At 69.6% G+C, this 26,952-nt stretch overlaps 11 protein-coding genes across 11 annotated transcripts; 5 read left to right on the top strand and 6 right to left on the bottom strand.

The window, feature by feature from the left end:
* Positions 1-225: 225 nt before the first annotated feature.
* On the bottom strand, positions 226-682 carry RHOBADRAFT_41251 (uncharacterized protein; the record flags this gene model as incomplete). Its single annotated transcript, XM_018413843.1, has 2 exons — positions 226-372; positions 521-682. The coding sequence occupies 2 exons, from the start codon at positions 680-682 to the stop codon at positions 226-228; spliced, it is 309 nt and encodes a 102-aa protein (XP_018274757.1).
* A 655-nt stretch (positions 683-1,337) lies between these two features.
* Positions 1,338-3,962, top strand: RHOBADRAFT_51141 (uncharacterized protein; the record flags this gene model as incomplete). Its single annotated transcript, XM_018415679.1, has 6 exons — positions 1,338-1,665; positions 1,980-2,026; positions 2,098-2,924; positions 3,040-3,589; positions 3,664-3,717; positions 3,795-3,962. The coding sequence occupies 6 exons, from the start codon at positions 1,338-1,340 to the stop codon at positions 3,816-3,818; spliced, it is 1,830 nt and encodes a 609-aa protein (XP_018274756.1). The 3' UTR covers positions 3,819-3,962.
* Positions 3,963-4,109: 147 nt separating this feature from the next.
* Positions 4,110-5,211, top strand: RHOBADRAFT_51140 (uncharacterized protein). Its single transcript, XM_018415678.1, has 4 exons — positions 4,110-4,502; positions 4,594-4,728; positions 4,803-4,899; positions 4,978-5,211. Exons 1-4 carry the CDS (start codon positions 4,122-4,124, stop codon positions 5,109-5,111), a joined length of 747 nt encoding a protein of 248 aa, XP_018274755.1. The 5' UTR covers positions 4,110-4,121; the 3' UTR covers positions 5,112-5,211.
* Positions 5,212-5,411: 200 nt separating this feature from the next.
* On the bottom strand, positions 5,412-6,599 carry RHOBADRAFT_51139 (uncharacterized protein; the record flags this gene model as incomplete). The annotated part of the gene is made up of 2 exons (XM_018415677.1): positions 5,412-5,550; positions 5,640-6,599. Coding segments are annotated over 2 exons (1,099 nt in total), but the record flags the coding sequence as incomplete, so codon positions are not given.
* A 645-nt stretch (positions 6,600-7,244) lies between these two features.
* RHOBADRAFT_51138 (uncharacterized protein) lies at positions 7,245-9,293 on the top strand (the record flags this gene model as incomplete). Its single annotated transcript, XM_018415676.1, has 3 exons — positions 7,245-7,894; positions 7,964-8,191; positions 8,276-9,293. The coding sequence occupies 3 exons, from the start codon at positions 7,245-7,247 to the stop codon at positions 9,291-9,293; spliced, it is 1,896 nt and encodes a 631-aa protein (XP_018274753.1).
* A 197-nt stretch (positions 9,294-9,490) lies between these two features.
* Positions 9,491-10,028, bottom strand: RHOBADRAFT_41246 (uncharacterized protein; the record flags this gene model as incomplete). Its single annotated transcript, XM_018413842.1, has 4 exons — positions 9,491-9,622; positions 9,687-9,773; positions 9,845-9,904; positions 9,972-10,028. 4 exons carry the CDS (start codon positions 10,026-10,028, stop codon positions 9,491-9,493), a joined length of 336 nt encoding a protein of 111 aa, XP_018274752.1.
* Positions 10,029-10,121: 93 nt separating this feature from the next.
* Positions 10,122-11,758, top strand: RHOBADRAFT_23779 (uncharacterized protein). The gene is made up of 6 exons (XM_018412612.1): positions 10,122-10,387; positions 10,481-10,829; positions 10,893-10,910; positions 10,969-11,089; positions 11,153-11,348; positions 11,444-11,758. Exons 1-6 carry the CDS (start codon positions 10,309-10,311, stop codon positions 11,605-11,607), a joined length of 927 nt encoding a protein of 308 aa, XP_018274751.1. The 5' UTR covers positions 10,122-10,308; the 3' UTR covers positions 11,608-11,758.
* An 84-nt stretch (positions 11,759-11,842) lies between these two features.
* On the bottom strand, positions 11,843-16,754 carry RHOBADRAFT_51135 (uncharacterized protein; the record flags this gene model as incomplete). Its single annotated transcript, XM_018415675.1, has 3 exons — positions 11,843-13,104; positions 13,188-16,355; positions 16,439-16,754. The coding sequence occupies 3 exons, from the start codon at positions 16,752-16,754 to the stop codon at positions 11,843-11,845; spliced, it is 4,746 nt and encodes a 1,581-aa protein (XP_018274750.1).
* Positions 16,755-18,232: 1,478 nt separating this feature from the next.
* Positions 18,233-21,367, top strand: RHOBADRAFT_51134 (uncharacterized protein; the record flags this gene model as incomplete). The annotated part of the gene is made up of 9 exons (XM_018415674.1): positions 18,233-19,594; positions 19,661-19,717; positions 19,782-19,844; positions 19,907-20,078; positions 20,157-20,267; positions 20,350-20,504; positions 20,610-20,868; positions 20,955-21,112; positions 21,228-21,367. The coding sequence occupies 9 exons, from the start codon at positions 18,233-18,235 to the stop codon at positions 21,300-21,302; spliced, it is 2,412 nt and encodes an 803-aa protein (XP_018274749.1). The 3' UTR covers positions 21,303-21,367.
* Positions 21,368-21,647: 280 nt separating this feature from the next.
* On the bottom strand, positions 21,648-25,185 carry RHOBADRAFT_51133 (uncharacterized protein; the record flags this gene model as incomplete). The annotated part of the gene is made up of 3 exons (XM_018415673.1): positions 21,648-24,613; positions 24,697-25,046; positions 25,118-25,185. The coding sequence occupies 3 exons, from the start codon at positions 25,183-25,185 to the stop codon at positions 21,750-21,752; spliced, it is 3,282 nt and encodes a 1,093-aa protein (XP_018274748.1). The 3' UTR covers positions 21,648-21,749.
* Positions 25,186-25,522: 337 nt separating this feature from the next.
* RHOBADRAFT_51132 (uncharacterized protein) lies at positions 25,523-26,949 on the bottom strand (the record flags this gene model as incomplete). The annotated part of the gene is made up of 2 exons (XM_018415672.1): positions 25,523-26,153; positions 26,233-26,949. The coding sequence occupies 2 exons, from the start codon at positions 26,947-26,949 to the stop codon at positions 25,554-25,556; spliced, it is 1,317 nt and encodes a 438-aa protein (XP_018274747.1). The 3' UTR covers positions 25,523-25,553.
* Positions 26,950-26,952: the final 3 nt, after the last annotated feature.

Below are 26,952 nucleotides of genomic sequence, written 5' to 3'. Positions count from 1 at the left end.
TGATAGCCCCACAGCCTCGCCGTCGTCGAGGAGCGAGAACCTAAGATCGAGGAACCGGATGCCGCCTTTCAGCTGGTTGAGGAGCGGGGTCGACTGGCAGATTGAGGACAGGAGCGGATAGAAGAGGGCGAGGGAGTCCTGTATGAAGATGAGAGGGTGAGCGACGGCGGTGGACGAGGGTCCCGGGGCGAGAGAGGAAGGGAGAAGGTGAGGCACGGGAAAGAGTCAGCGCGGCGTCGCGAGGTGTGGCGCGAGGGGACAGGCGAGGACGCACTTGGTGTTGCGGTCGTTGGCGAGCGTGTTGAGGATCTTGCCGAGGAGCTCGGGGACCTGGGTGTCGGGCTTGACGCCGAGAAGGTCCAGCTCGAACGCCTGCAGCGGGAGAGAGAGATCGTCAGTACTTGGACAGGCAATGCCCGAGAGCTGAGCTCTCAGGTGCAAGAAGGTGCGCCATGCGCGAGAGGGCGCAGAGCGGGCCCGGCCCGACGGGGAAGGCAGAGGAGGAGGAGGGAGCGCTCACCTCGGTGTCGAACTCGAAGCCGACGTGGTGGCCGAACAGGACGGCCCAGTGGGCGATGGCGGCGACCTTGAAGTTCTGGCGGAGGGCCTTGAGGCCGCTGGCGATTTCGGCGTCCGAAAGGGGAGCGCGAGGAGGTGGAGGAGGCGGGGCCGGGTCCGACATGGCGTACGGCGCAGGCGAGGTCGACGGGGAGGTGAGGAGAGGACGGGTGGGCGGCAGAGGGGATGTAGGAGGGTGCGCGAGCCTGGTCGAGGGCCGGCGCGAGGTGGGGAGGAGGTTGGCGCGAGGAGGCGAGTCGAAAGGGGGGGAGTCGCTCAGCGACGAGGGAGCGCGGTCGGGGTGGTGCAGGTCGGTGGCGGCCGCGGTACAGGTGTTCGAGAGGACGCTGGTAGCACTGGACGAGCTGCGCGGGGTCGAGCGAGTGAGGACGGGATCCGGGGGGCGAGGCGAACGAGCGGAAGGGTCACTCACCGAGGCGGCTACACGCTGCGGGACAGGGTGCGACTTGGGCGCGGGGCTCGACAAGAGGTGTGCGTGGGGTGCGCGCGGGCACTGGCACCAGCAGAGCCGAGGTGCGGAAGAGGGCGAGGGACGAACCAGCGCGAGGAACAACAGCGAACGTCTCGCACCCTCGACCTCTCGAGGCGCTCAGACGAGTGTAATGTACAGCTCGCGATACTCTCATACTCGGACCACATGGCCCCCTCTCTGCTCAGACGAAAGCGCGATCGAGGCGGAATCTCGCACAGTCGCCGCCGAGGACGACGACGGACGAGCTGGTTGCGTCTCTCCTCACCCTCAGCCTGCCCCGAGAAGCATGTCCGGCCCGAGCACTGCCACGACCAGCTCCTCGTCGGCCCTGTCGACCTGGCTCACGACCCACCGCCGCGCCGTCCTCGTCGCGGCCGCGTCCCTCACCATCTTGACCGCCGGCTCGCTCTACTACGCCAACTCGTCCTCGGCCCAAAAGACGGTGCGCGACACCGCCCGCGACGCCAAGAAGGAGGCCGACAAGCTCACCAAGGACTCGAAGAAGTCGCGCAAGGCAAAGGGCGCCGCCGACAAGCCCTCGTCGAGCCCGACCGGCTCGTCCTCGTCCTCGTCGGCCGACAAGGCCGCCCAGGTCAAGCCTGTCGACGATGACGGTGCGTCTACCCTCCTCTCTTCCCTGTCCCCTGTCCGCCGTCGCCTTCCTCGCCGCTCTCCCCCTCCCCCTCCTCCCTCTCTTTGCCATGACGCTGGGTCGGCGCAACTCGACCCTCGTGCAGGGAGCGGGCGCAAGGCTGCACGCCATGCGCACCGTCTCACGAGGAGAGCGATGCCGCACAGCGAGGCGCACGCTGCCGCCTGCCCTCCCTCGCTTTCACCTCGCCGACGATCCTCTCTCGAGCAACTCGCCCCTCAGCACTCCCACTCGACGAGCGAGAACCCTCCCACTGACACAGAGCCCCTCACACAGACCCTCTTCGACTCTCGGCCGCCGACATCGAGGTCATGGACAAGGAGGTGAGCCCCGCTCCTCTCTCCCTCCTCTCCTCGCCGTCGTCGAACGGCCAGCTGATGCCGCACCGTCACAGGCCCGGTCCAAGTCGGCGTTGGCGCTCAAGGCGCGAGGCAACAAGCTGTACTCGGCCAAGCAGTACACGGACGCCATCGCCTACTACACCAAGGCGATCGAGTGCGAGGAGCAGGCCGTCTTCTACTCGAACCGCGCCGCGTGCTACACCAACCTGAACGACCTCGACCAGGTCGTCGAAGACTGCACCTCGGCCCTGCGCCTCGACCCGTCGTACATCAAGGCCCTGAACCGCCGCGCGACGGCGCGCGAGCAGCTCGGCGGCCCGAACAACCTGTACAAGGCCCTGTGCGACTTTACGGCGTCGGCCATCCTCGACTCGTTCCAGAACCAGGCGACGACCGACAGCGTCGAGCGCGTCATGAAGCAGCTCGCCGCCGAGAAGGCGCAGCAGATCCTCGCGACGCGCGAGCCGCGCCTCCCGAGCCCGACCTTCATCACGGCCTACCTTACCGCCTTCCGCGAGCAGGCGCCGCCGGCGCTCCCGGCCAACCCGGCCCAGGGCGACCGCACGCTCCAGCTCGCGTTCGAGGCCCTGTCGGCCAAGGACTTTACGCACGCCCTGTCGCTCTTCAACGAGGCGCTCGACCAGGGCGTCACGCAGGCCCCGGCTCGCGCCGCCGCCCTCAACATGCGCGCCACGTTCAAGTTCATCATGAGCGACGCCGAGGGTGCGCTCGCCGACCTCGACGCCGCGACCGACGTCGACCCGGACAGCGCGCAGAGCTGGGTCAAGAAGGCGAGCGTCCACATGGAGCTCGGCCGCCCGGACGACGCTATGCAGGACTTTGAGCGCGCCCTTGCCATCAACGCCAATAACGCCGATGTGTGCGTCCTCGAGCCTCGCTCTCTCTCCTACTCTCTCGTTCCCGCCCCGGCCTCGTCGTCGTTCCTGACCCTCTGCCCCTCGCCCTCTTCTCCCACCTGCTCGCCCCTGTCGCAGCTTCTACCACCGCGGCCAGGTCTACTTCATCACGGGCGAGTTCGACAAGGCGATCGCCGAGTACCGCAAGTCGAGCGAGCTCGACCCGTCGTTCATCTTCTCGCACATCCAGCTCGCCGTCGCGCAGTACAAGAGCGGCTCGACCGAGAAGGCGCTGCACCAGTTCCGCCGACTCGTCGAGAAGAACCCGCAGAGCCCCGAGGTGCACAACTACTACGGCGAGCTGTTGCTCGACCAGCAGCAGTTCACTGAGGCGGTCGCCCAGTTCGACAAGTCGATCGAGCTGTCCAAGTTCACCGTGCCGCGCAACGTCCTGCCCATGGTCAACAAGGCGCTCGCCATCTTCCAGCACCGCCAGGACTTTGTCGAGGCCGAGAAGATCTGCCGCGAGGCGGTCGCCATCGACGAGCAGTGCGACGTCGGCGTCGCGACCCTCGCCCAGCTCCTCCTCCAGCAGAACAAGGTGCACGACGCTGTCGAGATGTTTGAGCGCAGCGCCGAGATGGCTCGCACCGAGCCCGAGCTCGTCAACGCCCTCACGTACGAGAACGTGCGTCCCCCTATCTCGCGCTCTCTCTCGTCATCTCGCCTGTTCAAGTCCTGACCCTCATCCTCGTCCCACAGGCTACCCGAGCCCAGCTCGCGTTCCTGTCCGAGTACCCGGAGCAGGCGACTCGCGTGCGTCGACCCGTTCAGCCTCGTCCAAGCTCCCCGCCGACGAGCGTGACTGACCTCTCTCTCCCCTCGCCTCGCAGCTCGGACTGAACCGGACAAACTAGTCGCTCGTTCCACCTCGACCTATCCTTCCTGTGCAAGCCCTCTTTCGTTCCACCCCTCGCCCCCCTCCCCCTTCCTCTCGCTAGCTCCCTCTCTCCCGTTGTTGCGCGCGTGCGGCCTGAAATGTACATGCTCCTCCTCCTGTCCGGCCCGTGCGCGAGTGCGTGAGAGTCTCTATGCCTCGATGGCGGCTTTTGCCGCAAGAGAGACGCTTGTGCTCGACTCTGACTGACCCGCCGACTCGCACCTCATCAGCTCTCGACCCGCAACTCGCTCTCGCTCTCTCCACCCAGCTCGAGCCAGCGATGAAGCGTGCTCTGTCGACCGCCGGCTCTCCACCACCTGCGTCTGCGCCCAAGCCCAAGAAGCCTCGCGCGGCGCGCCCCCGCAAGCCGACCAAGAAGGCTCAGGCTGCCGCCGCCGCAGCAGCAGCAGCCGCAGGAGGCGACGCCGGGTCGCCCGGCGCGAGCGGCGCAGACTCGCCATTCCCAGTCGGCGCGAGCAGCCCGCCTGCTGCATCGGCGAGCGCGGTCGGGTCGCCAGCGCGCGGGCGGAGCGCGAGCGTCGCGGTCGAGGGTGGGGCGGGCAGGGGGCGGGCAGGGACGGCCGAGGAGGGCGGTGCGGCGGGAGCTGAGCCTGGGCCGCCCCAGGGCGAGGCTGAGGAGCCTGAGGACGCCGAGGACGAGGTGTTCGAGTTCTCGGACGACGAGGCGCGTCCCATCTCTCTCTCTCTCCCTCGAGCCGTCCCGAGCTAACGCCGAGCACCTCGAAACACAGTTCGGCAGCAACCAGCGCGAGGCGGCCAAGCAGAAGGAGGACGTGCGCGTCCTGCTCGACCACTTTGACGAGGCGCAGAACGACCGGTACGACACGTACCGCCGCAGCGGCCTCAACAAGGGCTCGGTCAAGAAGGTGCGCCCCCCTCGTCTCTCTCGGAGGATGCACAAGGACCGGCGCACTGAGTTTGCGCCCTCTCGCACTCGCAGGTCGTCAACCAGGTCCTCGGACAGTCCGTCTCGCAGTCGATCGTCACGGTCGTGCGCGGTGTCGCCAAGGTCTTTGTCGGCGAGCTCGTCGAGAAAGGTGCGCCCACGCTCTCCCTCGCCTCGTTCCCCGTCGCCGCACGCCGTCCTGACGCCCGGCCTCTCGTCCCTCGCACAGCTCGCGCCGTCAACCCGCACGCGGGCTCGCTCACGCCGCAGGACCTGCGCGAGGCGTACCGGCTGTACCTCGAGGAGCACGAAGGTGCGGGCATGGGCGGTGCGACGCGTCGCAAGAAGCTGTTTGTGCGGTGAGCGAGGGCGAGCGCTGGCAAGCTCTCTCGACTCGAGCGACGTCCCTGTCTTTGTCGTAGCTTTCCCCTCTCTGTTGTCACACGTACGCGGTTTCTCTCGCACGACGCCGATAGAGAGCTTCGTGAGAGACATGCGGCAAGTGTGACAGAGACTCGGGCAGAGGGAAGCAACGACAAGGGGGAGCGAGGTCTCGAGAGGGGCTCGTGTAGACTATGGAGAGGGCGGGCGTGTAGTCGAGAGACATCGTGAGGACAACAAGTTTGGGGCGAGAGCTATGTGCGGAGAAGGAGCGAGGCGAGAGGAGGAAGGATCGTGAGCCGGCGCGCGCTCGAGGTCACGGCTGCGGCGGATGAACGATGCGGGCAACGGCCTGGCGGTAGGCGGCGAGGGCGATGACGAGGACGAAGACGACGAAGAAGAGGATGGGCGGGAGCATGTGCTGCGAGCGCGAGGGAGAGAGGGAGGGAGGGAAAATCAGTCTGAGGGGGCGCGAGAGGAGAAATTCGTGAGTGAAAGCGAGGGACGCACCCGTGCGTAACACCAGACCTCGCCGAGGACGTACTCGGTGCGAGACTGGCCCTCCTTGCGCCCGCTCGGCCGCAGGAGCGCCGTCGTCTCGCCCGCACGAGCCTCTTCCTCGTCCCTGCCCGACTCGTCCTCGCCGTCCTCGTCGGCCGCCGCGGCCGCCGTTCGACACCTGCTCCACCACCACCGTGTCCTGTTGCGCCGCTCGCGCCGCAACTCGGCGACCTGGCGCTCGCGCTCCTCGGCCGGGGTGCGCGGCGCCTCGAGGTCGAAGCGGTCGAAGCTGACGTACGTCGCGACCGTGCTCGCGCTCGGGGTGCGCTCGGCCATGGCGGGCCGCTTGGGGAAGGGCGTGCGCGGCGGACGGGGCCACGACGCCGACGAGGGCGAGGACGACGAGGGGACGGGCTGCGACGCGTGGCGGATGCGAGGGGTCCAGGGCGCGGGCGAGGACGAGGCCGACCCGGGGCCGGCCGAGGTGGGCGAGGGGCGGACTCGGGACGGACGAGCGTCTCCTCGAGTCGTGGGTGGATGACCCGAGTCGGTGGGTGGCAGTTGGACGTGCGGGTGCGCGGTCGAGGTTGGGGGAGGGATGTAGATGGACAGGCTCGGGGTGCGGCGCATGTCGGGCGGGCGGTCGGCACCGTGTGCACCGGCGCTAGGGCGACGCCGGTCCTGGAGCGGCGTCGACGGCGGTGGTGGTGCGGCGGCGCCGGCTGCGAGGTCGGAGAAGGGGGGAGGTGCAGGTGCAGGGATGGCGGACCTGCTCGAGCGGCGGGCGTGGGTTTTGACGGGCGATGGCGGGGCCGAAGGAGGGAGCGACGCGCAGCGCTCGCGGCGGGTTGGGGACGCCGGGCGAAGAGGGGGCGGAGCCGGAGCTGAGATGGCGTGGGTCGACGGTCGGCGGCGAGGGATCTTGGAGAGGGACGACGGCGCGGCGGCGGATGGCTCAGTCGTCGGCATGGCGGTTGTAGGGCTTGATGAGGCGGTCGAAGCTGCAGGGCACGCAGGCGGGTGAGCTGCGAGGGGACGCAGGGGGGGCCGAGTGGGTGCCAAGGGTCCGAGAGGGTGGCGACGACGACGCACCGGGAGGCGGGCGGGCTGCTGTGGGCGAGTGAACGCTGCTTGCGTTGCAGTCGAGTGCACTGTGGACGGGGGCCAGGCTGGCCGGTGTCGAGGCGAGACGAGGGCCGAGAGAGACGCGAGGCCGGAGGCGACCAGAGGTGGGGTGACGTCGCTCGACCGTGACCGTGTCGATGGGTGGGCTCGAAAGCTGCTGCAGGTGACAGGGAACACTCCTCGGGTGGTGCTCGTGCAGGCAGAGCCGTGTGGGACGAGCGAGAGGGAGCGAACCTCGAGCCGATCGACGACGAGCTCGTCCAACCTCACCCCGGCTCACGCGACCACCCCCCGAGCTGCCAAGCTGCACCAAGCACAGCGTGTCGATCGCCCACCACACGCCGCCAACCACCTCGAACCAGCGCGGCGTCGCCTCGTCACCTCGTCCGACCTCGCCCGCCTCTCCCTCCTCGTCGACACGCTCAACCCCGGACACCCGGCTCTCGCCCCTCGAGGCGCACCAGGGCGAGCGCCCACTCGCACCCGACCATGGACATCGACGCGCCCGTGCACCCGGGCCTGAGCGACTTTGGGTTGCGGTACCCGCTCCCTCTCCGCATCGTCGTCCTCAGCGCCGTCACGGCCCTCGGGTTCGCGACCAACCTGCACCTCCTGAGCCACTTGGGCATCGACACGGCCCACGTCCTCGACGTCCGCCTCGAACCGGCAAACGCCTCGAGCCGCGCCGGCCTCCCGCCAGGCGCACCTCCTCCCTACGTCCACCCGACCAAGCTGTACCCACCCCTGTACTCGCTCGCCGCCGCCACCCTCGCCTGGGCCGCCCTCGGCTCCCTCCTCCACGGCGCCCTCACCGGCGCCGACCCGCACCTCGTCGTCCAGTACCGCCTCGTGCCCTGCCTCGTCGCCCTCGCCGTCGTCGTCGCCCTGTGCTGGCCGGGCAACGCCCTGTCGCGCCCTTACCGCCTGCGCTTCCTCCGCGCCCTGCGCCGCATCGTCCACCCGTCCCTCAACGCCGCCGTCCCCTTTTGCGACATCATCCTCGCCGACATCCTCACCTCGAGCGCAAAGGTCCTCGGCGACGTATGGCTCGCCGGCTGCCTCGTCCTCACCGGCGAGGGCGTCGCAGGCGTCGCAGGTGACGCCTGCAAGCGCGTGTGGGGCGTCCCCTTCATGACGAGGTGCGTCCCTCTCTCGCAGCCTCGCCCTCGAACCTCGACCTGATCTCTCTTTCCCTCCCCGCCTCGTAGCCTCCCGTACCTGTTCCGGTTCCGCCAGTGCCTGTCCGAGGTCTACACGCGCTCGACCCCGACCCCGAGGCGGTCCCTCCTCAACGCGCTCAAGTACGCGACCGCGTTCCCGGTCATCATCCTGTCGGCCATGCAGACCATCATCGGCGACCCGTTCGACGCCGACGACGACCACCTGCACGAGGCTGGCGAGCGGTGGATCGGTCGCACGACCCTCTTCAACCTGTGGTGCGTCCCATCGAGCGCCTTCCCTCTCTCTCTTTCTTTCTCTCGCGGGTGCACCTCACAAACTCGCCCCCTCACCCGCAACAGGTTCCTCGCCGTCCTCGTCAACTCGCTCTACTCGTTCTGGTGGGACGTCACCAACGATTGGGGCCTGTCGCTCCTGTCGCGCTCCGGGTGGCACTCGAGCCCGGCCGTGTCGTACGCCTTCATCAATCCGCCGCCGTCGTCGGCCTACTCGCACCGCGGCGGCATCCCGAGCCACCTCGCGACGGGTGTGGGCCACTCTCCCTCGGCGTCGCAGAGCAACGGCCACGGCCGCGCACGGTCCCTCGCCGCCGGCGCGCTCCTCGACCCGACCGCGGCCGCGCCGGGCCCGCACGAGCACGCGCTCAACGGCGCGCCGCCGCAACACGTCCTCGCGTCGACGACGTTCCCTCCTGCGCCCTCTCGCCCGCACACGCCGACGCCGCCGTCGCCCAAGCCGGCGTCGCACTCGCCGTCGCACCTGTTGCACTCGCACCGCCCGGGCCACACGCGCGCGTTCAGCACGGCCGCGACGCCCAACCTGTCGTACCCGTTCCTGCGGCCGATCCTCCTCCTGCCCAACCCGCTCGTGTACTACACGGCCATCTGCGTCGACCTCCTCTTGCGCCTGACGTGGTCGCTCAAGCTGTCGTCGCACCTCCACTCGGCCCAAGAGGTCGAGAGCGGCCTCTTTGCCGTCGAGGCCCTCGAGGTCGTGCGCAGGTGGATGTGGGTCTTCCTCCGCATCGAGTGGGAGGCGGTCCGCAAAGGCGCCGGCAACGACGCCGCGCCCTTGTCGTCGTCGTCGGCGACGTCGCCGCTCGGTGCAGCAGCGGGACCGAGCACGAGCGCGGCCGGCGTGTCGTGGCTCGACAAGGGCGACAGCGAGGCGCGCCTGCGGGCGCACGACGAGTACGAGCTCGCATTGCGCGATGCCAAGGGCGGCGGCAGCGGCGGCGAGCGAGGCGGGCAGGGCAAGGGCAAAGGGCGCGCGCTCGACCCGGCGCTCGAGGAGGAGGCTCTCGGTTTGCTCTCGAGCGGGTCAGGCGGTGGGCGGGTGCGCGAGGGCGAGCTCATCTGAGCGTGCGAGCGGGCGAGACGAGGGTGGGTTTTCGACGAGGGTTCGGCCGGGTTACGAGGGTATGTTCGGGGGCACAACTAGACGCATGATTTCTCGCCGTGCTCTCGCTGTCTCTCGCGTTCGGGCGAGCGCAATGAGAGAGTGAAAGCCAGGTTTACAACACGAAACGCCCTCGTCGCCTGCTCGACCGTGCCCCCTCATCGGGCTTTCCGCGTCTCGCTCGGCCCTGCGACGGCTGCTTCGGGTGCGAGGGGCTTGCCGAATTCGTCGAGCGTGTCGAGCCACTTGACCGGGTGGGCGGTGTAGGCCGGGAGGGGAGGGAGAACGAGCTGTCGGGGGCGAACGTGAGTCAGTGGGACGCCTCGGTGAGATAGACAGAGAGCTGGGACGTACGGCGAGGGTGGCGAAGAAGCCGACGGCAAAGATGCCGAGCGAGAGGCGGACCGACTGGAGGACGGCGCCGACGAGGAGGGCGATGAGCTGGAGGGGAGGAGGGAAAGGTGTCAGCTCGTTCAGGCGACACAGGGTGGAAGGGAGAGGGGTCCACACACTGCAGATGACCAGAGGAGCCACTTTGCGCGCTGCTCTGCGAGGTCCTGGCCGACAAAGTCCTGTCGCGGGGAACGCGATGAGGGAAGTCCGCGATGACAGCGCAAGGGAGGGGGAGAGTGGGCGCACAATGTTGCCCTCGAGCGAAGCTTTGAGCTGGTCGAGCTTTGCGCGGACCTGGTCCATGGTGGGTCGGGCGAGAGGTCGAGGTCGGACAAGGTGGACGACGACGAAAGAGTGGGGCGAGCACGTCGTCACGCTCTCGCGGTAGACTCTTGCTGCGCAGCTGCACCTGGCGAGCACCCATCTGCATCACCTGGGCCCGCCGCACCGCACCGCCGAGCCAGTCCTCGCCCCTCGACCTTTCCCCCACCTCCACTCTCCCACCTCTTCGCTCTCGGCTACGTCTACCGTTCGCCCTCGCCCACCTGTCGACCCGCAAGAACCCGCACTACCTCCATCTAGCATGTCTGCACCGCCTGACCTCAAGTCGCTCAACGCGGCGACCATGTACGACCTCTCGGGCGTCGTCGCTGTCGTCACCGGTCCGTCTCCCCCCTCTTCTCCAGCGCGCAGCCGCTCTGCATTACTCTCCTCTCGTCCAAGTCACAGCCACTCACTCGCACTCTCTCGTGCAGGTGGCTCATCTGGAATCGGCCTCATGATGGCCTCGACTTTGCTCGCCAACCACGCTCGCGTCTACATTGTCGACCTCGACGAGCGCAAGACGCAGGACATTGCGGCCCGCTATTCGCGGCTCGCCTCGGAGAGTGGCTCTCGCGGCAAGATGGTCGGTATCCAGGGCGACTGTGGCTCCAAAGCCGGCGCCGAGCGCATCGTCGCCGCCCTCGCCGACAAGGAGGACTACGTGACCTGCCTCTTCAACAACGCCGGCGTCATGGGCGACAAGGTCGACGCGCCCAAGGAGGCGACAGCCGAGGCGTTCAAGGAAGCCTACTTCAAGCTCGCCGACGACAGCTTCCAGAGGTGCGTCCCCTCGCTCGGACCTTCCCAAGCTCGCAGACGTGCTCACCTCGCTCGCCCACGCAGCACCCTCGCCGTCAACTCGTGCGTCTCTGCCTCTTCTATCTTGCGACCGTGACTAACGATCGTGCGCCGTACGCAGCTTCGGCCCTTACTTCCTCTCGATCGCGTTCCTCCCGCTCTTGTGCGCCTCGAAGAGCAAGGCGCCGTACGGCGACCGCTTCCAGCCGCAGATCATCAACACGTCGTCCATGAACGGCTGGGTCCGTCTCGAGCTCCTTGTCCCCTCCTTTCTCCGACACTGACCCTCTCTCGCTCGCGCGCAGACCAAGGACCCGGCGACCGGCGGGTCGGGCTACCCTTACCTTCTTTCCAAAGCCGCCATCGCCCACATGACGTCGCTCCTCGCATACGACCTGATCCCGCTCGGCGTGCGCGTCAACCAGATCGCGCCTGGGTGGGTCGTGACGGGCATGAGCGCGCCGGGCACCGTCGACGAGTGGGGCGTGTCGAGCAAGCAAGGTGCGCTCGAGCCTCTCTCTTTCTTTCTCTCTGTCTCCCTTCTCGGATCCCTTGTCTCTCGGTGCGGCCTTCTCTGACGTGCTCTTGCCGCACAGGCATGTCGTCGGACGAGTTTGGCTTCAAGACGCCGGTCGGCGGCAGCGGCTCGGCAAAGGACTTTGGTTCGACCGCGCTCAACCTCGTCGTCAACCGCTTCATCAACGGCGAGTCGATCCTCGTCGACGGCGGCACGCTCCTCGTGCACCCGAGCAAGTACTAGCGAGTCCTCTCTCTGATTCCTCTCGGCGAGCGAGCGAACGAGGACTGTGTAGACGAGACTGAGAAAGTGCGAGTTTGCTGTGCGTGTTGCAGAGGCAAGAGTGCTCAAAAGAGCGAGAGAGGGACAGTGTGTGCGAGAGAGCGCAGAGACGAGGTGGGGAAAGCAGAGAAGGGAGAATCGAGGAGACGGAAAGGGGAGGGGAGGAGAGGACCGAGCGCTCGACGAGGTAGACCAGTTACACCGTGAGGCCCTTGAGCAGCCCGATGCACGCCTCGCACGCCTCGCGCACCTCGCGCACCTTGGCGAGCAGGCTCGGCATCGCCTCGGTCGTGATGACCATCATCTCGCCGCCCTTGCCCCTCTTGGCGCCCGCGCCCGCACCCGCACCTGCCCCTGCGCCCGCAACGATGACGCTCCGGGTACGCTCGCGCCGAGCCGACACGGCGGCCGCGACCAACGCGTCGGGGCCGAGGTCGAGGTCGAGCATCGAGCTGCGCGATGGCGGCGACCCGACCGAGTCGGCGAGGTCGGCGTCCCAGTCCTCGTCCGACTCGCCCGACGACGACTGTCGAGACGACGACGGCGGCGCCGAGGCGAGAGGCGGTGCCGAGGTGCGCAGGGTCGACGCGCCGCCCGCTCGGACCGGCGTGCGAGGGCGAGTCGAGGGGTCCGAGACGGACCGGCGGCCGAGCGAGGGTGTGAAAGCCGCGAGAGGGTGCGGCTGCGAGTCGACGGGTATGCTGCCGACCGACGCGGCGAGCTCCTCGGTCGCCTTGGACCGCAGGCGAAGGAGGAACTCGCGGATGCCGAAGACGCCGCCGCGGCTGACTCGGCGAGCGGCGACCGGCGGGAGCGGCTTGGCGGCGGGCGAGCTTGGCGTCGACGGCGACAGGGTGTGCGAGAGGCCGAGAGGGACGCCGCTCGTGCGCTTGACGGTCGACAGGCCCGGGTCGAGGCGAGGAAGAGGCGGTCGAGGCGCAGGTGGTGCGCGAGAGGGGAGCGACGCGCCCTTCATCGTCGGGGCGAGGACACCGCGCAGCATCTCGCGTTGTCGCACGGCGACGCTCGCCTCGGTCTCGATCGACGACGCGCTCGGACGATGGCTCAGGCGTCGCGCGACCGACCCGGGCTTGCCGAGCGCGCCGGCAGCGCTCGACGCCTCGGTCTCGGTCTCCGACTCGGACGGGAGGGCGAGGACGGAGCGAGCTCGACGAGGCGGCGTCACCTCGGGCGCGAGCGAAACGCAGCGGTCCCGCCTGCTCGCGAGCGTGCCCGGCGACGCCTTGTCCTTGGCCGGCTTGCCGTCGCCGAGGTCGATGAGCGTCTGCGCCTGCTCCCACCACGCCGAGTAGTCGATCTCGACGCGGCGAGCCGCCTGTGCCGTCTTGTGGAGCGCGTCGGCCGAGGGACGCTCTTGCGGAACGTGCGTCGGCGCCGTGGTCGGCTCGGCAAAGACGTAGATGAGCTGGTCGTACTGGCGGCGGAGCGCCTTGAGCTCTGCAACGAGCAACGAGTGCGAGGAAGAAAGTCAGGACGGCGCGCAGGACAGAAGAGGTAGAGAAGGCGAGAGCGGGACGCACCCTCGACGGCCTTGGCGAACTGCTTGACGCGCTCGAGGTCCTCCTCGATCTTCTTCTGGGCGTTCGTGATGCGCGCCGGGATGCGCAGGTCGCCGAGGCTGTTGCGCCTCGGGAGCGCGAGCTCGTCGCCCGAGTCGAGCTCGTTGTCGCCGTCGCCGCCGCGGTCGACCGGGCCGCCGAGCGCCGTTAAGGGGCGCAGAGGCTCGTCGAGTGCGAGACGCTGCTCGGGCGTCGAGGGCTGAGCCCGGACGAGCGACGGCCGAGGCGACGCCGCACGCAGGGGCATGATGGACGACAGCGAGGCGGACGGGCGGTGGCCGACCGGGGCCGCGCCGGGGCGTGCTCGAACGTGACGCGGGAGCGGAGGTACCGGCGGGATGTCGCCGTGCGCTCGTCCTCGCTCGAGACGGGTCGCCGCGACGTTGCGGGAGCCGAGCGCGATGACGGTCGACTCGGTCGCGTCGGCCGTGCCGCTCGCGGTCGACGAGAAGGCCGAGACGTTGCTGACGGAGCGAGGCATCTTGAACTCGGGGTTGAGCTGCTCGCGAGGAGCTGTCGGCGCCTGCGCATTGCGAACAGGAACGTCGGCTGGTGGCGCGCTCGGGTGAGGCGCTCGGGCGGGTCGAGATGCGGGTCGAGGCGTGTCGTCGAGCGAGAACTGGTGCGACGAGCGCTCCTGCGGCAGGACGGGCGAGACGGGCGCCTCCTTCGTCGCCGTACGCGAAAAGGCGCGAGGGCGACGCAGGAAGGAGAAGGTCGAGCTCGACCGCGGCACTGCGGCGGGAGAGGACGAGGTGGTCGAGAGGAGGGGCCGAGGGGATGCTGGCGCGGGAAGGACGGGTGACGAGGCCGACGTCGGCAGTGGCGGCGCTGGCCCAAAGACGGACGAGCGCTTGCGCAGTGCGCTCAACGACGGCGACTTGGGCAACGGCGGTGTGCTCGCCTCGTCCGCCGTGACCCTCGACGCCCTGCTCGACGGCCTGCGCAAGAGCCCGCTCCTGCCCGACTTGCCCGACTTGCCCGACGGCGCCGGGCTCGGCGCACGCTTGCCGCCGCCGTTCTCGCCGCCGCCGAGCGGCAGAGCCGACGTCGAGCGCGAGAGCAGGCTCGACAGGGCCTGGCCGAGGCCGCTGCCGCGCCGCGCTTTGGCCTCGCCCTGCGTGCGGCCCGTCACGGGCGGGTGCGACTTGGGCGCGGCGCCCGACACCTTGCGCAACATGCGCGACGACCGAGACGGCGGGGCCGCGAGCGGCGCGGCCGATGCCGGCGACAGGGTGCGCGTCTCGAGCGACGCCGGAGGCGAGGGCGGAAAGGGCATGACGCCGAGCCACTCGGGATCATCGACCTCGACGACCTGCCCTCGCTCGCCGCCGCCCTGCGACAGCTGCCGTACCGGGTTCGTGACGCTGCGCTGTCGCGGAGCGCGCTCGGCGTCCGAGTCGTCGGCGAAAGGAAGGGCGGGAGGGGGTGGGCGCTGGTACGAGCGGGCGCGGTGCAGGACGGTGCGGCTCGACGACGGCTGCGAGCTGCCGCCCGACGAGTTGGAGAAAATGGCAGGGGCGAGGAGCGGGCGGTCGCTGGCGGTGCCGAGCGAGCCGGCAACGAGGTGGTCGTGCGCGCTCGAGCTGGGCGAGAGGCCCGACGACGGGCGGCGCTTGGTGAGCTTGCGCTTGTGCCCTTGCCCGTGCGTCGCGTCGGCGCCTGGCCCTGCGACGAACGTGCTCGACGGGGCGCTGCGGAGCGCGAACGCCGATGCCGACGACGCGAACGAGACCTGGCTCGCGTTCCACCGCGAGCCGTCGCCGCCGAGGATCGAGTCGACGGGCGACACGGGGCGCGTGCTCGTCGTGGCGAAGCTCGTCGAGGGCGTGATGGCGTCGCCGAGCCTCGCAGGGCCTTTTGCGCCGCGAGCGACTCGACGACGCGGCCTGCGCGCGCCCTCGTCGCCCGAGAAGTCGCTCAGGTCGGCGCCCGTCGTCTCTCCATCGTCGTCCTCGTCCTCGTCGCCCTCGGTCGTCGTGCCCGAGTACTCGCGCCAGCTGACGGCGACCGACTCGGACGGCGAGCGGGTCGAGGCGAGCGAGCCGCGCCGCAGGAACGACGGCGGGACGAGCGGCGCCGGGGCAAACTGCAGGCTCGTGCGTCGAGCGCGGCCCGCCGACGTCGACGAGGTCGAGGTTGAGGTACTGCTCGAGTGCGGGGCACGCTGCTGCTGCTCTTGCGCCTTGACGGCGGACGACGTCGAGCCGATCGTGCTCCCGCTGCCCTTGCCGCCGGCCGTCGAGCGCGACACGGGTCTCGGCAGGTTCGAGCGCGGCGAGTTGGACAGCCGAGCGCGCGGCAGCTCGTGCCGGTCGACGACCATGACCTCGGGCGTGCCCGCTCGCCTCGAGCTCGGCGGCAGTGGTGGCGGCATCTGCTGCTGCTGGTGCTGCACCGGCGCGACCTGGACGACGCTTGCTCGCCGGCCGAAGCTCCACTTCTTGCTGCCGCTCATCGACTTGAGCCGAGAGCCGAACGTCGCCTCGACGACGGGTGCCGAGGGCCGAGCGGCTGCGACCTCGCGCGTGCTGTCGCCCTCGTGCTCGGTGACGAGCTCGTCCTCAGCCGTCGTGAGGCTGTTGAAGCTGTCCTCGGTGAGGCACGGCGTGTCGGCGCGGTAGTCCGAGTCGGTGTAGGGCGCCGAGTCGGTCCACGACGGCTGCTGGGCGCCGACCGAGAGGCTCGGCGAGAGCTTGGGGATGCGAGTACGGGGCGTCGTCTGGCGAGACAGGGCAGGGCGAGCTGTTGCGGTTGATGCCGAGGGTCGATGCGACTGGTGCGGCTCGCGCGGGGTGGTCGGAACGGGCGCAACGGCGGCGGCCGGCGTGCTCGACAGGACGGTGACGGTCGGCTCTTGGTCGGAGCTCCAGGCAATGGACGAAGCGAGCGAGTCGAGCGACAGGGTGGCGGGGCCGCCGACGGACAAGCCGCGTCTCGGCGAGGCGGCTGGGCTGCCGTGCCGCGAGGACGGGGCCGACGGGGCGTGTGAGGCGGACGAGGTTTGACGGTGGGACGGCGTCGTCGGCCGTGATCGCGAGGACGAAGCAGCTCGAGAGCTGACGCGTCGCGGCGACGCTAAAGGCGGCGCGTGAAAGTCGAAGTCGTCGTCCCAGCTCTCCGAGGCGACTGCGAGGGCAAGGACTGAGTCCACGATACGTGCGAGGAGGCTCGCGCACACACGCCGCGCGCAAAAGGGGAACTGGACGCACCTGCACGCCTTGCCCGCAGGGCCGCCATGTCCTCCCGCACCTCGTCCCCTCGCGCCGACTCGTCGCCCGGCACCGCTCGCGCCTTGCCCTTGACCTCCTTGCGCGACACGGGCATCGCCCAGTCGCCATCGCCATCGTCTGCGCCATCGTCTGCGTCTTCTCGCCAGCGCTCCAACGTGGCGCTGGTGCCCTCGAGCGAGCGGGATGGTGGTTGAGGTGCGAGAGGCGGTGCAGTTGTCGGGTCGGCCGTTCGAGCTGAGGGCGAGTTGTGCAGCCCGGTGGACATGTGGCTCGGCTGTAGAAGCAGGCCCGGCATGTAGGCGGACGTTGGCGAGGAAGGGGAGAGGGCGAGGGGCGCAAGCACGAGGTCAGCGCGTGTTGGGAAGGAGAAGAAGGGGAGGCGAGGCTGGGATGGGACGCACCTGGGCGGTACCGAGAAAGGACTGGGGGCGGAGGAAGACGAGTGCTGGCCTTGGGCAGGGCGAGCTGGTGCAGGCTCGATGCCGAGCCGAGGCGGACGAACTGGCGAAGCGGGGTCCGTCTGCGGGTCGTGCTCGATGTCCGGGATCGGTGGCGGGTGGTGCGAGTGGTGAAGGAGCTGCCGGTAGTGCTGCAATGCTTCTGCGCGGCGGAGCGCGAGCGTGTGCGGTGTGTGGGAGGCGAGAGTGGTCGCGACGAGATGAGGAGGCGAGGTTCGACGAGCAACAGCCCGCGACAGCTCTCCTCAGGCGGGCAGTGGGCTTCAGAGAAGCAGCGAGTGCAGCGACCTGTCCGTGGTGCAAGCACGAGCACGCCCGGGGCGAGCGATGCCACCACCTCGTCCTCAGCGTTGCGGCAAGCGCTGAAAGCAGCGCACAGCTCTCCCTCGGCCCTCTTTCGCGTTTTGGGCCCGCTTGAGCCTGTTTTGGTCGACACTCGACCGGCACAGCATTCGGGAAGCGCTCGCATCGCGACGCCGAGACGAGAAAAGGGTCCAACCGCGACCGCTGGCCTCTGCTGGCTCGCTCGCCCACTCGCACGCCGTCTTTTTCGCTTGACAGTAGGTCTCAAGCCTCTCGACAGAAGGATACGAGCTGTCGGCGAGCTGCCCTCGAGCAATGCGCTGCGGTGAGAGGAACCACCGACTGTTTCTGTTCCGCCGCGGGTCAAAGCGCTGCTCGTCCGGCGCACAAGATTGCTCGACTGTTGACCGCGGTGAGGCTCTTTCCCTGAGACTCGGACGCGTCATCGACGAGCCCCTCGCGCGCAGCCTGACGGTCAGAGACGAGCACAGGCTTGCGTCGAGCGCGCACGAAGCTGCGGCTCACCGTCACGGCTGCCTGTCTGCGCTCTGGGTTCGGACCAGGGTCGTTCACGGACGTCGCGTGGGACGTGCAGCTTGAAGAAAGAGCGCCAGCGGACGGGACGACAGCGATTCCCTGACCCGGAGCGCGGGAGGGTCAGTGCGCTAGCCACCTCGAGTTCCCGTCGACGCGCCTCTTGTTGTCGATGCACCTGTGCCAAGCCTGTGCCGTTCCTCTCACATTTCTCTCGCTTCCTCTCCACCGCTGTGCGACGACAACTCGCTCGAAACCTGTCCACAGCTGCTCCGCCAGCGACCTCCACTCCAGAAAGCTAATCGCGTTCGTAATCGCCCGAAAGTGCGGAGAAATGATCATCTCGGCCGATCGGCCGAGGGGGGGCGCCGGCATGGCGTGCTGGCCGTCGACATTGAGGAGCGCGGCCCTCCCCTCGCCGCTCGCTTCCGGCCACTACTACTGCGCGGTGCCCAGCGGTCAGGTCGGGCTCGCACCCATGGACCAGCTCCCGCCAGCGTTCGACTTTGGGTCGTTCACCGCCGGTCCACCTCCCGCCGGCGGACCTGACGACGACGGCGGCCACCACCACCAGCTCGTCTTCGACGCGGCGAGCTACGGCGCAGGGCAGCAGCTCGGCGATGCAGGGCTGTCGCAGGACGACCTCGCGTGGCTCGAGGCGCAGCTGTCGCTCGCCGCACAGCACGCCTCTCCTCCTCCTCCCGCCTCGGCGCCCTCCTCGTTCGCGCCTCTCGCGTCGCCCAACGGCACCGAGACCTACGTCCACCAGCCGCACGCCTTCCCGCCAGTGTCGAGCTCCAAGTACCACCCGTACTCGCTCCCGCCAGACCGCGCTCGGCGCATCCGCCCTCCTGGTCCCTCGGCCCACCTCGACCTCGTCCAGCCGCACTTCCAGCAGCACCGCCAGCCGCAGCCGCACCAGCCGCATCAGCACCAACAGCAGTACCACCAGGGTGCGGCGGCCACGTACTCGGTGGCGCCGGCGCAGGGCGGGCTCGACGCGCTCCAGTGGCCCAGCTTCTCGTCGTTCGCCTCCTCGTTTGCCCCTGTCGCGGCGCCGCCTGCCCCGTCGGCGCACTACGGTCAGCCATCGACGCCGTACTATGCCGCTCCGGCCGCCAAGCAGCTCGGCTCGGTCCTGTACCCGCCGCAGGACGCCCCGTCGCCCGTCCTCCTCCCCGACGCGCCCACCCCGACGTACCCTGTCGCGCCCCACGCCTCTCCCGCCACCCCCTCGACCCTCCAGCACATCCAAACCCCGCCTGTGCCCTCGCCGCCGCTCGTCAACGGGCACGGCAAGAGCGCGGCGTGGTCCAGCAACGGCCTGTCGAACGGCGTCGCCCGCCCTCGACCTCGTCGGCCGCGAGCCCGATCCGCCCCGCCTCCCCCAGCACCTCCCTCGTCTTTCCCTCGTGCCCCTACGCCTTTGTCGAGCCCGCCTCAAGCCCGCCCTCGCAAGGTGCAGCAGCTTTCCGAGCTCTTCGCGTGGCTCGACGCCCAACGGTGGTCGTTCGCGACCCTGTTCAGCGCCCTGTCGGACCTCGAGGGCTCGCCCGCCGAGCACGAGCGCCGCCTCGGCGAGTTTCTCGAGATGGACGAGCCGTTGACCGCGAGCGCGGGCGGGATCGACGACGGCGAGGAGCCGACCGACGGCGCGAGGTTGCTGCGCGAGGCCAAGCGCCGGTGGGCGATCAAGCGGCGGCAGGACAAGGGCCCAGTACGCGAGGGCGACGAGGTGGGCGCAGGAGACGATGACGAGGTCGAGGAGCGAGGGCCGGACGAGGTCGTGCGCATGTGGGAGGAGCAGGGCGGCCTCGGCCGGCGCAGGGAGGGAACTATGGTGCGCCCTGTCGACGTCCTCTTCGTGATCAACCGGGTCTGTACTGACTTTTGACCGCGCCTGCAGGCCAAGGCGGTGCGCGAGCTTCACTCGAACGTGCACGATGGCGCCGTCGCAGGTTCGGTGCGTCCTCCTCTCCCTTCCTCGTTCTGTGTGGGCCACAATAGCTCACTCCTCACGTGCCCAGGTCATCCGCCGCATCATCAACCGCTACGGCGAGGCGTACAAGGAATCGTCGACCGACATCGAGGTGCGCCCGCTCGCCTATTCTCGGCGCTCGGACCCCTCCTTGACCCTCGTCCACCCTCGCAGCGACTCGACGCCGCCCTCAAGCGTCCACCTTCACCGCATCTCACGTCGGCACCTCGCGAGGCTGCCGTCTGGACGGGCACGCTCGTCCTGCCGCCAACACAAGCCGACGTGCTCCAGTCGTGGCTCATGAGCCCCGGGCGCCCGAGTTTGGGCGGCAAGATCGACCCTGAGCGTACGTCCCTCTCTCGCCTTCTCTCGCTCTGTGCGTCAGGGCGAACGGGCACTGACACGAGGACTCGAGCGCCCGCAGACATGCGCATCTATTCTTCGCTCTCGCCGCTCGACCTTCACGCTCGAGGTGCCGAGCTCTGCCGGGTCGTTCTCCTACGCGACGCCGAGTGTATGCGCCTCTACGGTCACTGTGCGTCCCTCTCGCCCTCCCTGTGTGGCCGTCGTCGCCGCCGTCGTCGCGCCGACTCACCCTCGCTCTCCTCGCGCCGCAGACTTTGACCGCTTCCAGTCGTTCAAGGTCGGGCCCGCCATCGCCGCGATCGACTCGTGTGGCTTCTCGTCGTACGACGAGCAGAGCCTGTGGCACCATGCGCTGCAGACGTACCTGCAGCTGTGCGTGCGGTACCCGCCGTTCCGCGAGGGCAAGGTGCGTCCTCGAATCTCTCCCGGCCCTGTCTCTCGGACGACGAGGGTTCCTCGCGACCGTGTATGAGCAAGTCATTGACCCTTTGGGTCTCTTCTCCATCTGCAGGACGCCAAAATCACGATCCTCCCCGACCTTCCTCCTCCCGTCCACCCGACGCCGCTCGAGACGCTCCTCATCGACCGCGCCCTGCACGACCACTGGGAGCACCTGCGCGTCTTCCTCCTCGACTCGCACGGCGGCCTGTTGCGCTCGGCCGTGCGCGCGTTCAACGGCGTCAAGTTGAGCAAGTTCGACCTGTTGAGCGTGTGCGACGACACGAGGGCCGTCATGCTCGCCCTCGACAGGAGCAAGAAGAACCCGAGCGGTCCGTCCTCACCTTCTCTCCGTGTCTGGTCGGCGCACGACCTCGTCCCTGACGCCCTCTCCCTCGTCCGCACCGACCCCTCGCAGAGCGCTTCCTCCCGTACGACCCGGCCATCTCGCAGATCCGCAACGCGTGGCGGCAGCAGGCGTACTACGACAAGACGGCCGACCTCGTCGTGTGGAGCGCGGCGACGACGCACTTTCTCGAGATCTCGGCGCTGCACCCGGACTTTGCCCTTGGCGTCGTGAGCCCTCCTTTCCCTCCTTCGCGCATGTGCGGCCTCGACGACTGTTACGAGACGTCGAGGATGTACTGGACGTCGATCTACGGGACTGACTGAGCTCGTCCTGTGCGCGCAGAGTCACCTCCCTGGCCTCGAGGCTCTTCTCGGCAGCAAGGCGGCCGCCAATGGAGCCGTCGCCATGCAGCACTGAGCCCACTTGTGTAGCGCAACCTGTTCTCTTCTCTCGCACTGCATTTCCTCTCGCAAGTCCTGCCGCGTCCGTCGAGAGCGACTCGCGAGCACTTCCCGCTCTCGGACCCCTTCTCTCACAGCTGCCGATCCAACACGTTCGGCCACCTGTTGACGTTCAAGCACTTTTACCGGCTCCTGCCGCACAAGAACGACATGCGCAAGTTGCAGGCCGACAGCGCCGAGCAGGACCCGGCCAACGGCGCCGCACACCCGGGCCTGAGCGTCCTCGCGAGCTTGACGGCCAAGGTCGGCTGCTTTCCTCTGTAAGCGAGAGCGCGCTCTCTAGGCGAAGGGAGAGAACGTTACGAGAGGATGATATCTGAGTATAGAATTAGCTCGCTCGACTGCTGCGAGCGAGCGCACGAGAGGTTTTGCTACAAGACCTGACCCTCCTCGACTCGCCCGCTCATGCGTCGACCGCCCTCGACTTGCCCTTCTCCTCGCTCGTCGGCGCCTTCCTGCCCGCCATGGCGTCGTCCATCTCCTTGGTGCCGCGCCCGAGCATCTTCCTCGCCTGGCGGTACGCCCTGCGGCCCTCCTCGTCCGAGTCGGACGAGTCGTCCATGGCGGCCCGGATGCTCGCTCGCGTCGGCCACGCGCCGGCGATGCCGCCGCCGCCACCACCGCCGCCGTTCGACTGCGCCGAGCCGTCGGCGCGAGAGGGCGACGCAGCGCGCTCGCTCAGGGACGCGGCGACCGAGCCCGGTGCGGGCGACGCCTCGCGCTGGATGAGGATGCCGTGACGCGGTGCGGCCGTCGACGACGACGAGCGCATGCTGAGCGACGGCGTCATGGTCGCCGACGAGAGCGGCGGGCTCGGGTCGGCCGCCTCGGCGAGGCGCACCGACTTGCGCTTGGTGAGCTGCGAGGCCGGGACGTCGAGCGTCGGCGGGCGCGGGAGGACGGCCTGCGACGACGGCTGGTGGCTCTGGGCAGGAGGGGCCGACGGCAGAGCTGCGCTCAGGGCGCCCGAGGGCGAGGGAAGGCCCGCCGTCGCCGCCGAAGCGGGCGCGAGGCCCTGCGTCGCGAGCGGCGTGGTGCCGTACGAGCGCGACGTGCGCTCGTTGCCCTCGGCGCGGTCGACGACCGTGAGGAGGCTCTCCTCGCCGACGTGGCCCTCGGCGCGACGAGGCGGGGCCCGAGTGGCCGGCGCGCCGACGCCCGGGTTCGACACCCACGTCTCGTTGGTGACGCCGTGGAGCGACGACATGCGCTTCGACTTCTTCTCCTTGTCGACGAGCGCCTTGACGGGCTTGTCCGAGTCGTCCTTGTTCATCCATGCGGGACGAGCGACAGGCGCGGCGGCCGACTGCGGGCGACTCGAGAGCGCGGTCGTCGGCGGCTGGTCGTCCGGGCGAGGGAGCTGCGCGTTGAGCGCCGACGTGCCCGAGACCGACTTGGGGAGGGTGGCGGCGAGGTCGTCCGAGGTCGGGAGCGGTGCGGCGAGCGCAGGCGGCGGGCCGCTCGCGAGAGGCGGCGCCGGCTTGGCGAGCTTCTTCTTCTTGCGGCGCTCGACCGTCGCCGCCGTCGCCGTCGTGCTCGCCGTGTTGCTCCTGCTGAGCTCGGGGCGGTGGACGGGTGCGCCGTTGCTCGTTGCCGCTGCTGCGCCCGAGCTCGCCGGCGTGCTCGAGGTCGGGATCCCGAGCGCCTCGGCCGACAGGATGACGGTCTCGCTCGGCTGCGTGACGCCGCCCGACGGCGCGACCTTCTTGGTCTTCTTGCGGCGCAGCGACCCCGTCTCGGCGGGCGACGACGGCGTGCCGCTCGAGCGCGGCGCGAACGCCGGCTGCTGCTGCGGGATGGGCGGCGGCGGCGGGAGCGTCGCGCCGCTCGCGAGCGCGTCGATGCCGTCGCCTCGGCCGGGCGCACGAGGGACCTCGAGCGAGGTGGCGCCGGCGCCCGTCGACCGGGACAAGGGCCCGCCGGTCGACCAGCCCTGCGGCATAGCCGACGCCGGCCCGATGTCGCTCGCCGCCTTCTTAACCTTGCGCGTCTTCTTGCGCTCGACGCCAAGGCCGCTGCCGTTGGGCTCGGCCGTGGCGGCGGCGGCGGTAGCGGTGGTGGCGGCGTGCGGGCGCGCCGTGCTCGTGCTCGCGCTCGTGCCCTTGCGCTGCAGCTTGGGGCGCGACGACGTGCCGATCTCGGACGCGGCGACGTGGCTCCGGGTCGCGACCGGGCGAGCCGGCGACGACGAGCGGCCGACGTCGCTGAACGCCTTGTAGCGCTCCTTCGGGTCGTTGACGTGGCGGGTCGTCGGGCGCCGCTCCTCGTCCGACGAGTCGCCGCCGTCATCGCCGCCACGGCGACGGGCCGGGAGCTTGCCCGCGTTCAGGACCGAGCGCAGGACGGCGTCGTTGCGCGACTCGGCCGCCGCCGCACCGCCGCCGTTGGCGCCCGTGCCGGCGAGCCGGCTGCGGGCGCTGCCGTAGTCGAACTCGGGCGGCGCCGACCCGCCGCTCGGCTCGCGGTCGCGGCGGCCCTTGTTGCGCGAGAAGAGGCTCGCGATGCCGCCGAAGAAGCTGCCGCGACGCTTGCGGCCGCCGCCGGCGGTGCTCTCGTTGACCGAGCTCGTGTCGCTCATGGCGCGGCGGCGCAGGCGCATCGACGAGGCCTGCTGGCGGAGCGGCGGCGAGTCGAGCGGGTAGTGGCTGCTGCGCATGGCGGCCGGCGCGGCGGGCTCGCCGTAGTCCGATTCCGAGTCCGAGTCGTCCGGGCGGCGGCTCAGGTCGGGCGCCTTGGGGATGTCGAACGTGGGCATGCCGGCGTGGCGCTCGACGTAGACCTTGCTCGAGATGGGCGGCGGCGCGCTCGGGACGGCGGGCATGACGGGCTGCGGCGCGTTGACCGGGCTGCGCAGGGGCGACTTGGCGCGCACGACGGGCGAGCGCGGCGGCGGAGAGGCCGCACGGGCCGGCAACGGGTCGATGCGCAGGTTGTTCGGGATCGGCGGCGCGTTGGCGTGGTACTCGTCGTTGAGCGACGACGACGAGCTGGCGCGGCTCATGGCCTGCGACGCGCTCTGGCTCGGCGCGATCGAGTCGCCCATGTCGGACGCGACGTCGTAGGCGTGTGCGGCCGTCGCGTCGTAGTGCTCGGCGTCGTCGTCGCCGTCGGGCGAGGGCAGCTGGGCGAGGATGGCGACCGCCTCGGCGGCGCACTCCTCCATGACGCGCGACAGCTCGACCATCGACTGCATGCGCTGCTGGAGGCCGTGGCGGAACGAGCGGCGTTTGGCGGTCGCGAGGGCGATCTCCTCCTCCTGCAAGAACGCTGCGTGAGGGAGCCGAGGCGTCAGGATCCGGTCGAGGGAGAGAGACAAGGGCGGGAGGAGGAGGAAGAGGAGGAGGACGCACTCTCGCAGGCTTGAAGCTCTCGCTGGGCGTCGTCGAGCTTGTGCTGGTGGTCGGCCTCCTGGCCGTCCTTGACCTTCTTGTTGCCGATCTTGATGAGGCGGTTGACGAGGATCTCGCGGTCGCGCAGGACGGTGCGGAGGGCCTGCTCGCGGGCGAGGACCTCCTTGAGGGCGGCGCGGTAGGCCGACAGGGCCTGGAGGTACAGGCGCTGCGAGTCGGAGCAGGTGGCGATGAGCTGCGAGATGCGGATGGCGGCGTCCATGAGGTCGGGCGTGTCGGCGCTGTCGGCGACGCTCCACGCCGAGAGGGCCGAGCCGGCCGTCGCGGCCGTGTGGGCGTAGTGCTTGAAGCTGTAGGGGCACGTTCGAGTCAGTCGCTGCGCTGTTTAGAGTGAGCACGAGGGAGAGAGAAGGGAGCGCACGCCGTGGCCGCATCCTTCTCCGTCTTGAGGAGGTTGGCGAGGAGGCGCGTGTCGTGGAGGGACGGCATGGCGGCGGGAGAGCTCGGTGCGAGCTACTGGTGGTGCGCCTGGCGGTGCTTGGTGACGGTGATGGAGCGGGGCGGCGAGGTTGCCGAACGCGGCGGGGCGACGGGAACTCGACGGGGGACGAGGGCCGCGTCTAGAGGCGCAGTGTGGGCTGTAGAAGCGTCGACAGGCAGTCGGTCACGCTGTTCGGGCGAGCAGCTGCGGCTCGCGAGCGGGTTGGAGGGAGAGGAGGGGGGGCGCGCCTCTCGCTCTGCTCGGATCGAGTTCATCAAGTGACGAGCGATCTTCGACCAGCCAGGTCTCGCCATTTCCTCTCACTCTCGTCGTTGGCGCTCGGGACGCAGGCCAGCAGCGTCGCAGGAGCACCCGCTCACCCTCCCCACTCCAACTCGACCCGAACCGCCTCATGGTCGCTGGCCCACACCTTGCCGTCCCTCCCCGTGCGGTCCCTCCCCTCGACCGCCCTCTCGCCGCCGAGGTGCTCGTACCGCACGACCCGCACCCTCGCACCGCCGCCGCTCGACGCCGCCGCCGCCGACCGAGAGCCCGACCCGGCGGCTCCTCCTCCTCCTGCGCCCGGGCCGCCCGAAAAGTAGACGCGGTCGATGCGCCTCGCCTTGCGCGCCTTGCGCGAGTGCACCGTCACGAGCGGGTACAGGTGTCCGAACGTCGGCGGGCTCGCGAACGAGGCGTCGTGCGCCGACGCTGGCGCGCGAGGGGGAGGAGCCGACGGGCACGCGTCGGTGAGCGAGTGCGGCGGTGACGAGAAGGGGGCGAGCTCGGCGGCCGACGAGGTGTTGAAGTCGCCGACGAGGAGGCGGATGGGAGGGCGAGGAGGTCGTGACGAGGACGAGGACGAAGTGGAGGAGGCCGGGGCGGAGGAGAGGAAGGACAGGCAGGCCTTGTACTGCCGCAAGCGCAATGAGGCGTTGTCAGGCAAGGGCGAGAAGTGCGACGTGACGAGCCGGATCTGTGGGCAGCACGGCTCGTGAATCAGCTTGCGAACCTCGATAAGGTCGAGAAACCGAGGGGGAGAGACGAGGACGGACCTGCTCGACCCCTCGAGAGCACAGCTTGACCGCAATGGCGGCCCTCCCGCCCTCGTCTCTCGCCCTGTCGAGCCTCGCCATCTTGACCTCGGTCCCTCGCCCGACGAGCGCCCGCCGAACGAGGACGACGCACGCCTCGTCGTCGCCCTCCTTGCCGCGCTTCTTGGCGCCCGTGCCCGCGACGCGCCAAAAGTCGTCCGGGGTCGAGACGACCCACTCGCGGAGCCATGGCTCGTGCGACAGGAGGCGGAAGAAGGTCGAGGTGACCTCCTGGAGGACGACGAGGTCGGAGCGCGAGGTGCGCACGAGGTCGAGGATGGCGCGCGATTGGGCCGAGGTGTGCGACGGCGACGACGACCACGTGTTGTACGTGAGGACGACGACCTTGGCCGACGAGTCGGGCTTCGGGTCGAGCGAGGTGGCGGCTGTCGAGGTGAGGTCGAACGGGTCGGCGGGGTCGAGGTGGAGGGGGAGCCACTCGGCGGCGGTCGGGCTGAAGTGGTGCAGGTGGACGGGTTGCCACGATGTCGGCGAGTGGTGCTGAGCGTGTCCCTTGCGGCGTTGGTGCTTTGGCGGCCGAGGGTTGGCCGGAGCAGATGAGGTCGGTGGAGGTGGTGGGGGAGGAGGGTGCGGGCGAGCGTGGGGCTGCCAGCGCGTGGCAGTGAGGAGCGGGTCCTGTGTCGTAGACAGGCCTTTGCCCCTGCCGCTCCTGGGCATCCT

This window comes from Rhodotorula graminis (assembly GCF_001329695.1).
Source record: "Rhodotorula graminis WP1 unplaced genomic scaffold RHOBAscaffold_1, whole genome shotgun sequence".
In the NCBI taxonomy this organism is placed as follows: Eukaryota; Fungi; Basidiomycota; class Microbotryomycetes; order Sporidiobolales; family Sporidiobolaceae; genus Rhodotorula; species Rhodotorula graminis.
The sequence above is the reverse complement of the archived record's forward strand: the minus strand, read 5'-3'. Positions and strand labels throughout refer to the sequence as shown.